This window comes from Oncorhynchus masou, chromosome 1, assembly GCF_036934945.1.
Source record: "Oncorhynchus masou masou isolate Uvic2021 chromosome 1, UVic_Omas_1.1, whole genome shotgun sequence".
Lineage (NCBI taxonomy): Eukaryota > Metazoa > Chordata > Actinopteri > Salmoniformes > Salmonidae > Oncorhynchus > Oncorhynchus masou.
Window position 1 is genome coordinate 26,694,090 of NC_088212.1, and position 13,975 is coordinate 26,708,064.

The 13,975-nt window shown below is 41.3% G+C and overlaps 1 protein-coding gene across 1 annotated transcript in view; it reads right to left on the reverse strand.

Moving 5' to 3' along the window:
* The window catches only part of LOC135540599 (transmembrane protein 132C-like), a 113,364-nt gene that overhangs the window by 45,639 nt on the left and 53,750 nt on the right, over positions 1-13,975 (reverse strand). Inside the window, 2 exon segments of the mRNA XM_064967099.1 lie at positions 11,042-11,064; positions 11,067-11,227. Coding sequence (XP_064823171.1) covers positions 11,042-11,064; positions 11,067-11,227 — 184 coding nt within the window.

Genomic DNA, 13,975 nt, shown 5'->3' on the forward strand with positions numbered 1-13,975 from the left:
GCTGGTGACCTAGAGGCCGGAGAGGGAGCACACGTGACACCTAACAGTTTGTGGGTACCGTTTGTGTCACGCCCTGGCCATAGTTTACTTTGTATGTTTCTATGTTTTCATTGGTCAGGGTGTGATCTGAGTTGGCATTCTATGTTGGATGTCTTGTTTGTCGATTTCTGTGTTTGGCCTGATATGGTTCTCAATCAGGGGCAGGTGTTAGTCATTGTCTCTGATTGGGAACCATATTTAGGTAGCCTGGGTTTCACTGTGTGTTTGTGGGTGATTGTTCCTGTCTCTGTGTTTTGCACCAGATAGGGCTGTTTCGGTTTTCGTACATTTGTTATTTTGTTAGTCTACCGTGTATAGTTTCCGTATTTAAATAAAATGAATCACAACTACGCAGCATTTTGGTCCGCTCCTCCTTCCCACAACAAAAGTCGTGACAGTTTTTCACAGTTATAGTGCAATTCATGTATAGTTTAGTGTTGTGTGGTGTAGTGGCTTAGCTGTCATGAATCCCACTAGTTTTTTTAATGTTGTTGCACCACCAAGATTAACATGCTAAAATCGCCACTGCAGTTGGTGCCCTTCTTTACGAGGCATTGGAATACCTCCCTGGTCTTTATGGTTGAATCTGTGCTTGAAATTCACTACTCGCTTGTATTTGACATTTTGGACCATTGTGTGTAGATCAGTGATACAAAATCTAAAAGTAATCCATTTGAAATTCAGGCTGTAACACAACAAAATGTGGAAAATACTTTTAGTGCCTGAATACTCTCTGAAGACACTGATTGTGCTCTGTGACTCAAATCAAATCAAACTTTATTTGTCACATGCGCCGACTACAACAGACCTTACCGTGAAATGCTTACTTACAAGCCCTTAACCAAAAGTGCAGTTCAAGAAGAGTAAAGGAAATATATACGAAATAAACTAAAGTAAAAAATAATAAAAAGTAACACAACGAGGATACAGGGGGTACTGGTACCGAGTCAATTTGCGTGGGTACAGGTTAGTTGAGGTAATTTGTACATTTAGTTAGGGGTGAAGTGACTATGCATAGATAATAAACAGCGAGTAGCAGCAGTGTACAAAACAATCGGGGGGTCAATGTAAATAGTCGGTGGCCATTTGATTAATTGTTCAGCAGTGTTTGGACCATGATAGTTCGTTGGTGATGTAGACACCAAGGAACTTTAAACGCTCGACCCGCTCCACTACAGCCCTATATGGGGGCCTGTTCGGCCAGGCTTTTCCTGTAGTCCACAATCAGCTCCTTTGTCTTAATCACATTGAGAGAGAGGTTGTTGTCCTGGCACCACACGGCCAGGTCTCTAACCTCCTCCCTATAGGCTGTCTCGTCATTGTCGGTGATCAGGCCTACCACTGTTGTGTCATCAGCAAATTTAATGATGGTGTTGGAGTCATGCCTGGCCGTGCAGTCATGATGGAACAGGGAGTACAGGAGGGGACTGAGCATGCACCCTTGAGGGGCCCCTGTGTTGAGGATCAGTGTGGCGGATGTGTTGTTACCTACCCTTACCACCTGGGGGTGGCCTGTCAGGAATTCCAGGATCCAGTTGCAGAGGGAGGTGTTTAGTCCCAGGGTCCTTAGCTAAGTGATGAGCTCTGTGGACACTATGGTGTTGAACGCTGAGCTGTAGTCAATGAATAGTATTCTCACGTAGGTGTTCCTTTTGTCCGGGTGGGAAAGGGCAGTGTGGAGTGCAATTGAGATTGTTTCATCTGTGGATCTGTTGGGGCGGTATGTGAATTGGAGTGGGTCTAGGGTATCCGGGTGGATGCTGTTGATGTGAGCCATGACCAGCCTTTCAAAGCATTTCATGGCTACCGACGTGAGTGCTACGTGTCGGTAATCATGTAGGCAGGTTCCCTTCGCTTCCTTGGTCTGCTTGAAACATGTAGTTATTACAGACTCGGTCAGGGAAAGGTTGAAAATGTCTGTGAAAGCACTTGCCAGTTGGTCCTCGCGTGCTTTGAGTACACGTCCTGGTAATCCGTCTGGCCCCGCAGCTTTGGGAATGTTGACCTGTTTAAAGGTCTCACATTGGCTACTGAGAGCATTATCACACAATCATCCAGAACTGCTGGTGCTCTCTTGCATGCTTCAGTGTTGCTTGCCTCAGTGTTGCTGGTGCTTGTCTGGTAGGCTCACATCACTGGGAAGCTCGCATCTGGGTTTACCTTTGTAGCCCGTAATAGTTTTCAAGCCCTGCCACATCCGACGAGCTTCAGAGCCGGTGTAGTAGGATTCAATCTTAATCCTGTATTAACACTTTGCTTGTTTGATGGTTCGTCTGAGGGCATAGCGGGATTTCTTATAAGCTTCTGGATTAGTGTCCTACTCCTTGAAAGCGTCAGCTCTAGCCTTTAGCTCGATGCGGATGTTGCCTGTAATCCCCATGGCTTCTGGTTGGGATATGTACGTACATACGGTCACTGTGGGGACAACGCCGTCGATGCACTTATTGATGAAGCCGATGACTGAGGTGGTATACTCCTCAATGCCATTGAATAAATCTCTGAATATATTCCAGTCTGCGCTAGTAAAACAGTCCTGTAGCGTAGCATCCGCGTCATCTGACCACTTCCGTATTGAGCGAGTCACTGGTACTTCCTACTTTAGTTTTTGCTTGTAAGCTGGAATCAGGAGGATAGAATTACGGTCAGATTTGCCAAATGGAGGGCGGGGGAGAGCTTTGTATTCATCTGTGTTTGTCGAGTAATTTTGGTCTACAGTTTTTTTTTCTGGTTGCACATGTGACGTGCTGGTAAAAGCTATGTCTGAGGTTGTGTGTGTGAGTTGTGTACATAATATGAGTCTATTTTGTGTGGGTTTTGTGTGAGACAATTTACAAAAGAGAGGCAGTGAGAGAAAACCCGGTTGTATACTGAACATGAGAATGGTCTGACATGAGTCTGCACTTTACTAGCCAGGAAACTACAAAGGTAGGTAGGATTGGACACTACAACAAATGGAGGGAAGAAAGGAATAGAGAAACAGACAGATTGAATGATTGAAAAAAGATTGAATGAATGAAGAGTGAATGAATTGATATAGGACTGGAGTAAGGCTGGACAACAACAGCTCACAATGTCAATATCAGCAATGGAAATGTCCACCGAGCATTGACCAGGTGCAGTCCTGAGATAGGCATGCATTGAAATGTTGAGTCACTCCATTACATATAGTCATAACCATAAAAATAGAATCACTCGAACAGGCATCTATTTCCAAGGTCATAACTGGCTTAATGGAAGGCTTCCTGAATAGAATACAGAATCAGGAAAGGATGACTAAGCATCAGAGTTTGCATAGCATATCCATACACTGTACACGTATGTAACCTGCTCTAATGTATTTGAATACAGCCTTCATCTTCTCATATGAGCCTCTCGCAATGATGATTATGTCCATAATTGATTCTGCCAAGTTTAGCAAGTGATTCTAATAGCAGATTAATTATGATAGATCTTTGTCGCTTTATAAAAAACTTTATAATTGGCCTTGAACCATAAATCCTTATTGCACTCAAAATGCATAATGATTTCATCATATTATGAGATACCATTAGAATGATGGGTAATAGGGCATTAAGCGTTAAGGGGGGGTTAAACATGAATGATTCATGAACCCTAGCCTGGTAGGGGCCCCTAAATGTTTAGAGAATTATTTGTTTATAATTTAAAAAAATGTTAGACCAAAAAAATCAGTGATGAAAATTAAAACGTATAACCATAATCAGATCAGGCATCTCTACCCAACCATCCAGTTTGTACCCCCCCCCCCCTCCCCATAATGCACATGGTTTGGTCCAATATTCTACGGGAGGAGATCTGACAGTTGCTCTGGATTGTAGCCTAAGCATGAGAGATATTGAAACAAAATCGGGTTTTCAGAACAGGAAACAAAGGAAACAAAGACAGATGCTGCAAAATGCAGTAAAAAAATTACTCATCACGTTTTTTCCCAGAAAACAAAATGAGGAGAAGGATTTGAGTGGTAAGTCAATGCAGATGGCCTGCGAACAGAGTAGCCTAGCTAGCCAATATAGCTAGCTTGATAGCTTGCTCGGTCAGAGCAGTAATTATTAACATGATGATGAGCTACCACTACCAGCTATGGCTAGCTAATTAGCTTTTATTTATATATTATTATAACTGTATTCCCCAATATTTGCGAGCTAGCCAAACTAAAATTAAAACCTAACATGTAGCCTAACGTACGCTAACCCCATTCCGTACAAATGGGCGCAACCGCGACATTCAAACGAGGCTGCAAAGAAAGCTAATGTGACTGAAGCGACTGCGTTGACAACAAAATCTGGTGTGAACTACGTTTCTATTCAAGTGTTGATTGACATGGTAATGGCTCTATAGTATTGGAGAAAAGTTGAAAAAACTGACCCCTCCGACGCCATGACACGTCACGATGTAACGTACAGCACGCATAAAGCAACGAATTCTGTCTTACAGCTTCTCCCCACCAGGTGTAGCACTTCTCTCACCGTATAAAAAGGGACAGGGTAAGGTGGGATATCTAGTCATTTTTTGGGTCATCACTGCAAGCTATCATGACTCTCAAAAGCCACTGTTACCTTCTGAAGATCCCTTTCGCACCGCCCTAAATACCCGATTCAAATTTGACACAAACCTTCAAATAGGTATGTAATGACACATTATATAAACTCTTTATAGTGCTTAATTTACATTTTAGTGGCTATAAGGTGGTAAGATGGACAGATCGAGTGAAAAAAGCCGTTTCCCCACACATCTCTCCTTCTCACTATCACGCAATAGGTTTCGCTTCCCCACCCGGCATTTTTAAAAAGACCCGACAGAGCTTATTGCCTTCTTGAATCATGCAGAGATGGGAATCATGAAGGTCTCGTTATAGATTTTGTTGGAAATGGGAGAAATTGTGCTTTACAATGGTATTGATATTACAGTTGATCTGGAAGTATTACGTTTTTTGGGCGCAAAAAAAGGTCAATTGTACAGACCAGCGCGATGTACAAAAGTGAGTTAGTTCACGTTACCTATCCATACTGTAGATGCTACTACTACTGCTGTAGACAAAGATCCCAACATCTGTCTACTGCAGGAAGTTGAAACAGTGGACCTTGGAGGTGAGGCAGTTGTTTTGTAGCAGCAGCAGAATAACTAGACCATTTTTAAATTGTAAAGATAGGCACATGATGACTTAGACACACTTAAATACGTATTCTATTTGATATGTATTCTATTAAAATGTTCAGTGGTAGATTTTTAGTATGGTAACCTTCGTAGGAGCGAACATTAAACCTACAATTCCCTTTGTTTACTCACTTTCTAGTGCCTAGGGAGCCCCAGGTAGGCAGAATCAGCCGAAAGCTGTCAGACAGACTCTGATGCAGAGGAGAGCAGGAAGGAGGAAGAGGAGTTAAGGAGTAGTAGTAGTGCCAGTGAAGGAGTGACAGAAGAGATTGAACAAGCAAGTAATAAGGGAAAGGAAGAGATTGGACCGATTCAAAGTGAGGAAAATGAGCTTTTAGATGATCCAGCACTGTGGCCAGAGAAAGTACAAGACCATGAAAGAGAAGCTATTGTTTGCATACTAGCCAACAGGTGTGGTGAGGAGACATAACTGTATATAATCATGCCCCCAGACTCAGAAGGCAAGCCATTACCCAACTATTTACAGTACAGTAAGTCAGCAAACGGAAGAGAAAAGGTGAAGACTGGCTTATTTATACTAAGAGTGTAAAGGCATTATGTTGCATTCCTTGTGTTCTTTTTTATCATGAGCAAAGTAAACCATCACCCAGTTCTTTGAATGGTAAGGATGGCTATAAGATATCATCCGTGAAATGGTGGAGAATGTATGACAAACTTCCAGAGCATGAGGATGGTGTGTCTCACAAGAACTGTTACCGGAAATGGAAAAATCTGCAGCATACCGTAACTACAGCTACAAGTATAGACAGTCAGCTGCAGAAACAAATCCAGTCCGAAATGTATAAAAACAGAGCACTTCTAGAAAGGATTTTGGATGTGACACTGTATTTAGCATCTAATAATAATCTGATGATCTTGATGATGTGCATAATGGAGATTACCTAGGCTTACTTGAGCTGTTGTCAAATTATTACCCGCTATTACGTGTGCACTTACAGAAAGTCAGAGACAAAAAGAAAGGAGCACGACTGACTCAATTACCTCAGCTCTGAGAGCAAAAACAACTTCATAGGAATATGTGGTCAAAGGATTTTGAAAGCAGTACTTTATGAAAGAGAAGATGCAATCTATTACTCGTTATATGTGATGCAAATCCAGACATTTCCCATACTGAGCAAAATGTATTATTGGTGAGATATGTACACAAAGATAAAGTTCAGGGAACAGGTGACTGGGAAATAATTGAATGTTTTCTTGAATTTAAAGACTTTGCTAGAAAGTCAGGCAGTGACATTTCTGAAATGATTTTGAGTGCATTGGAAGGGCATGGTATTGACATAGCAGATTGCCGTGGTCAAGGCTATGATAATGGTGCAAATATGTCATGGAAAGTGAAGGAAGTTCAAGCACACATACTGCAAAATAATCCACTGGACACATACTTACCTTGTGCCTCCCACACTCCTAATCTTGTGGGTGTACATGCAGCTCAGTCGTGCCCAGAACTATCAACCTTTTTGGCTGTGGGAATCGTCTTTACAATCCGTTCAGTTCCAGCCCAGAGCAATGGGCCATTCTCAAGGAAAAGACTGGCTGCTGTCTTAACCGCTTTTGCTGCGGTCCGACCGGTGTCAACTAATTTACAGTCTATCATCAAGGCTCTAGACATGCTTCTTGCTACCTGCAGCCTGACAACCAAAGCCAAATCTGAGGCAAAAGGTCTGAAAAACTACTTCATGTCTTTCAAGGCTAAAAGTTTTGCAGTGTATTGAGAATAGAAGCCTAATTCTTCAGTCAGGAAATATTTATCTGGACACTGAATCAGCTCACATTAATAAGGCACTACAGGAAGAAATACAGGCTCTTTGTAATCAGTGGGACGCTCTTCTGGCAGAAGCCTCCATGGTGGCAAATGAAATGGGTGTAACTACTCAGCTTCACAGTGAACAGAGGAGTCGCCAGAAGTAAAGAAAATGTTTCCCTGATGAGACTGAAGATGACATAGCAAATGAACAGAAGTCAGACACTGGATTTTGCAACAGTGTTTTATGTGGCTCTGGATGGTATAATCAGTCATTTGGACATGCGATTGCAGCTATATGCAAGGAGTTTTCATCAATACTTACATTTAGGAAAATGACTGAAAAGCAAATGTGTGTATCTTGCAACAAATTGAGAAAGAATTACTCCAAAGATCTCACAGATGGATTTGAAAATGAAGTGTGACATTAAAAACGATATATGGTGCCACTTCTTCAGATGGTCTTTCTCCTGTAGAGATCCTAAAGGACATCCACACGATACAGCTACAGAGCATTTTTGGAGAGGTGTGCATCGAATTGCGAATGTCTGTAACATTTGCTGTGGGTGAAAGTGCCTTCAGTAAGCCGAAACGTATAAAGAACTATCTAAGATCTACAATGTGCCTAGACACGTTGAACAGCCATGCCATCCTTTCAATTGAAAACCAGTTAGCTAGAAAATTAAACTTTAAAGGCACTATAAATTAGTTTGCTCACAAGAAGGCTTGACGCTGGGCTATTGGAGCAGTGTAACCTCTGAGTTTTGTTTACAGGGAACAAACACAAGGACAAATGCCTTATCCTGTTTCAGAGTATTTTCTGCTATGGTGTATCCCCTGTTGAAGTTACTCAGGAATGCCCACATAATGTCTTGACACTACAGTTGTAATTTCACAGATGCTTGTTCTCTGTAGGTACCACATTTATGCCTGCACCCCACATAGTTCAGGATTGATTTTTATTTGGGGTATGCTATTTAGGCATTTACTTAGGAATTAAGCATAGGGCAGAAGAGGGTTAGCCTTGTTTATAAGAATTGGTAATACATTCTTTAATCTGAAACATGGATCATTAGTAATTTCTTCATTAAAACTGACTACAATACCATATATTAAAAAATATGTCACCAATTGTGTAGTTATTTATAATAAAGCATCATAAAAATCTCAAGACACAGACAGCTTTTGTTAACATTAGGAACCAAAATGTTTTGCAGTAATATTAATATAGGCAAAGGATGAAGGTGGAAACTAGAATCTGTACAATTGTAGTATAGAGCAGCAGAGGCTTATAGTTTGTACATTTAATAACACATATTGTTCAGTACGTTATTTTAATCTGAAACATTCTGATTTCTATGTTAGGGGCCCGGTAGTTGTTAATTTCATGGGGCTCCAAAATTCTGGCAACGCCCCAGGCTTGGAGTGTACAGTACTTCACAAAGATCCCAAGTCAGTCTGCACTTCTGACAGCTACAAAAACATCTCAAATAGTATTCCCTCATTAACAAGTTTGCAAATACTCTATACTAAAATATGAGCTAATTTATCTGCAAATAAAAAAGACTGAGCCGTAAGTGGGTATCATGCTCATTCTGGTACCCACATAAGGTTCGCTCACAGAGACGGTATGAAATATTGATATGAGAAAGATACATTCTCTATACAATTTGTGTCAATGCAAAGTGTGGGTGCAATTATCCTTTTGTTGGCACATCAGAAAAAAGGAATATGAAAAGGGAAATATGGATAATATACTGTACCTCTGCAAACATAGCATCAATTATCCGGGACATGAGTCTGTTGACACCAGGAAGAGAAGCTGCTGCTTCAGCAACAGTTTACAGGATCCTAACACGTTTAAAAAATGAGGGCTGCCTTACACCCACGGCCACCTATAATGTAGCTATAGAAACTGCTAATATGGAACCATTTATACATATATATATATATATATATATTATAAATAACAGTTAAGCTAATGCAGGCTATTGCGATTAGCATGAGGTTGTAAGTAACAAGAAAATTTCCCAGGACATAGACATATCTGATATTGGTTAGAAAGCTTAAATTCTTGTTAATCTAACTGCACTGTCGAATTTACAATAGCTAGTACAGTGAAAGAAAACCATGTTATTGTTGGAGGAGAGTCCACAATTTTGAATATGAAAAGTTATTAATAAACAAATTAGGCACATTTGGGCAGTTGATACAACATTTTGAACAAAAATACAATGATCCATTGGATTATTCTAAAACGTTGCACATGCACTCCTGCCATCTAGTGGCCAAACTCTGAATTGCACCGTGGCTGGAATAATACATTATGGCCTTTCTCTTGCATTTCAAAGATGATGGTACAAAAAAATACAACAAACGGTTGGTTTTTTCTTTATATTGTCTTTTACTAGATCTATTGTGTTATATTTACCTACATACCTTTCACATTTTCCCAAACTTGGTGGTACAAATGGTACCAAGAATATGCATATCGTTGCTTCAGGGCCTGAGCTTCAGGCAGGTAGGATTGGGTATGTCATTTTAGGCAAAAAAAAGAAAAAATGGGGCAGATCCTTAAGAAGGTCCCGACAGTGCACAACATTCATTTAGCATACCACAAAATGAAGCCCTTACAGATGCATCACAATCCCATAACTCAACACTGGCAAGCAACATGTCATGCTTGTAAGTGGGTGTAATTGATCTCTCTGGCATCTTTAAGTTGATTTTCTCGATCTAACTCTGTTTTTGAAAATCAAGGCAAATGGGGTGAGATGTTCTGTGAAGTTAAATAGAGTAGCTTTGATGAATCTGCCCAGCAGAGGCTCATCTGTATAGCAACCTAAGAGAGACACACACCTCCAGGCCTTGCCTCAGGCCACAGAGAGCCTCTGGGCCCCAGACACAGGGCCTGCTGAGGTCCACATGTACCCACTCCATGCCAAAACACACACTCCACAGGCAAAACACTGGAGCTACAGGTCTGCAAATCAGTATAGTTATATCAGATCTAATATTGATTTTGTAATGTAGGATAACTATACAGTAAATGTATTACGCCAAAATCATAGTGTACAGTATGATTGTAATCCTATGGCATTCTATATTTTGTTTATCTTTAAAAATGATGTGTCTTTGTTCTTCTTACATTTGTATTTAACTAAACTGAAAAAAATATAAACGCAACATGTAAAGTGTTGGTCCTATGTTTCATGAGCTGAAAATAAAGATCCCAGAAATGTTACATAGACACAAACACCTTATTTCTGAAAAATGTTGTGCACAAATTTGTTTACATCCCTGTTGGTGAGCCTTTCTCCTTTGCCAAGATGATCCATCCATCTGACAGGTGTGGCATATCATTTAGCTGATTAAACGTAAATGATCATTACACAGGTGCACCTTGTGCTGGGTACTATAAAAGGCAACACAATGTCACAACACAATACCACAGATGTCTCAAGTTTTTGGGGAGTGTGCAATTGGCATGTTGACTGCAGTAATTTCCACCAGAGCTGTTGCCAAAGAACGGAATGTTCAAGGTAGTTTTAGGGAATTTGGCAGTATGTCCAACCAGCCTCACAACCACACCTGCAGGATTGTCTGGGGGGGGGGAGTAATTCTGCTGAGGAGTATTTCTCTCTGTAATAAAGCCCAGTGGTGGGGAAAAACCCATTCTGATTGGCTGTGCCTGGCTCCCCAGTAGGTGAGCCTATGCCCTTCAAGGCCCACCCATTGCTGCACCCCTGCCCAGTTATGTGAAATCCATAGATTAGGGTCTAATGAATTTATTTCAATCGACTGATGTCCTTATATGAACTATAACTCAGAAAAAGCTTTGAAATTGTTGCATGTTGCGATAATATTTTTGTTCAATATATTTTAATTACATTACGGTATAAAAGTAAATATAAGATGCTGTTAAGGGAAGTGTTGTCACTGTTCTGAACAGCAGGATGCACACTGTGTAACCCATGGAACTTTGAATGAATTTCAGAACTCTGGCACAGCCCATCTGCTCTATGTGTTGTAGTGACTTTGACTGACTGACTGAGTGACACCACTCACCATAGCCAGGGGCACAATGCCCCCAGGTCTTTCTGGGCAAGCCGGATCTCTGTCTCTGCCTCCTGTATGGTGGCATGGCTGCCCGGGTACTCAACCTGCCACGTGATCCAGCGGCTGCCCAGTGGACCCAGGAAGCTGTCCACCTCCAGATCCACCTGTAGGACCCTCTGGAAACCCACATCTGACCTGCAGCACAGACAAAGAGAGAGATGGGAGAGGATCAATATTTTATGAGAAAGTAATGGTGTTTCCATAAGCTCTATCAAGACACATTCCTATGACTAAAAATAGTGGCGTCTAATGACTAAATCTATGTCTGTAAACCATGACATTTTATAGACTGTGCTTCTACAAAAGGACAAATCTCTGGTCCTTGGTATGATATGCACTGTTAGCTGTTTCTCACAACTCTGTATTGACATGCTGTGTACTGCCCATACAGTTACACAGTTGCTCTGTACAGTAATATATATGAGTCTGTAGCTCAGAGGGAAGCTCCACATAACTGTTACCCTGCTCCACCCTGGTCTCATAGATTAGACATAACATAATAAGCATAAAATTAACATATGTTCTGTTTGATATGGTTATGTAAGACAGATGGTTACTTCAGGAAAAAACAAAAGTAGGATGGTTGGTCGGGGTGGATGGATGGGTGTTTAACATGAACGTCTAGCAACCCAAATGTTGAGAGTTTGAATCTCATCACGGACAACTTTAGCATTTTAGCTAATTAGCAACTTTTCAACTACTTACTATTTTTTAGCTATTATGCAACTACTTAGCATGTTAGCTAACCCTAACCATAACTCTAACATTAACTCTTTAACCTAACTCCTAACTTTTAAACATAAACTTAACTAACCCCTAGCCTAGCTAACGTTAGTAAGCTAGCTACTGTTAGCCACCTAGCTAGAATTCGTAACATATCATACGTTTTGTAAATTCATAACATACAATACAAATTGTAATTCAAAAAATATCATACAAAATGGGTGATGGACTTCCACAAATTAATACATACCATACGAAATGTAACATATCATACTAAATGGAGCTTCTCAGATTTACGTACAGAATAATACAGGTGCCTGCTCTGGACATGAAGGCTTGGGCGTTTACCACTGCCCTTGTTTGCAACAGTACAATATGAATATATATATAATTGTATGCAAGGAGAATATACGGCAGGGCAGACAAATGGAGAGCATTCATAATATAATTTCCCAGTGACAGTCTCCGGTGCTCAGAGTTTAAATATAGCCAGGAGGAAGCAAAGGTCAGCTTTACACAGGAGCAGGAGGAGAATGGAAATGGCACCAGATCTGTTAGCCATGTCTTGTGTGTCAAATGGCAGGGCTCAGGGCCAATACATTTCACACAGTGTCTACGAAGCGCAATGGCACTAAACAACATCTCCTTCATTTGAGGCTTGCCAGAAAGAAAGAGAGATTGAAAGAGATAAATATGCACTCTCTCTAAAGCTCTCTTTATGCTGCTTGGACAACGACGCCAGTTTGTCTACAGTGCATATGGCACATGGCACCCTTTCCAGCATAAATTTCCCTTTTTTATTGTTGTGATGAACAAAGAACAACAAGCAACAAGCATTGTACTTCAAGAAAAGACATCTGAGCAAATATATAATGCTCTCAATTATGAATGTGACTCAGAAAACAGGAAAACGCCTCCCGAGTGACTAAAGCACTGCATCCCAATGATAGAGGCGTTAGTACACACCCAGGTTTGATCCCAGGCTGTGTCGCAGCTGGCCGCGACCGGGAGACCCATGAGGTGGCACACAATTGGCCCAGCGTTGTCTGGGTTAGGGGAGAGTTAGTGTCACGCCTTGGTCTTAGTATTTTGTGTTTTAGTTAATTAGTTGGTCAGGCCAGGGTGTGACATGGGTTTATGTTATTGTGTAGTCGTATTGGGGTTTTTGTAGGCATTGGGATTGTGGTTGATTAGGGGTGTGTTTAGTTTAGGTTTGGCTGCCTGAGGCGGTTCTCAATCAGAGTCAGGTGATTCTTGTTGTCTCTGATGGGGAACCGTATTTAGGTAGCCTGGGTTTCACTGTGTATTTCGTGGGTGATTGTTCCTGTCTCTGTGTAGTTTCACCAGATAGGCTGTAATTAGGTTTCACGTTCCGTTTTGTTGTTATTTATTTATATCAGTTATTTCATGTACCGCGATTCATTCATTAAAAAACATGAGTAACCAACACGCTGCATTTCGGTCCGACTCTCTTTCAACAAACGGAGAACGCCGTTACAGTTAGGGATGACCGGGATGTCCTTGTCCCATCGTACTCGAGCGACTCCTGTAGTGGGCCAGGTGCATGTACGCTGACTTTGGTCACCAGTTGTACGGTGTTTCCTCCAACACATTGGTGTGGCTGGCTTCCGGTTTAAGCGAGCAGTGTGTCAAGAAGTAGTGCGGCTTGGCAGGGTCGTGTTTCGGAAAACGTATGGCTCTCGACCTTCGCCTCCTCCGAGTCTGTACGGGAGTTGCGGAAATGGGACAAGACTGTAACTACCAATTGGATATCACGAAATTGGGGAGAAAAAGGGGTCAACGGTATACACCAAAAAATAAATCAGGAAAACAATTAATAATAGATCAGGCGTTTTATGTGCTGAAACCTGGGTTTTTGTAAGGCTCACACTCATTCCCCATTCACATATTCTTTTTCACTCAGAGTGAATGAGTGATTTTTTTTGCGTCCGAGCGCACCTCAACCCAATTTCTCCATGAAGCAGAAGTGTGTAGAAATATTTAAAATGACAACCAAATAAGTTGTGCCACATTCCATAACAGAGTAGCAATCAGTGTGGAGAGAGATGGGCTGTGCTGTGCTGTCAGAGCAATGGCATGACAGAAAACTGCCTTACATAACTGCCTCCTCCACAGTCCTTCTGACAAAACAGATGCCAA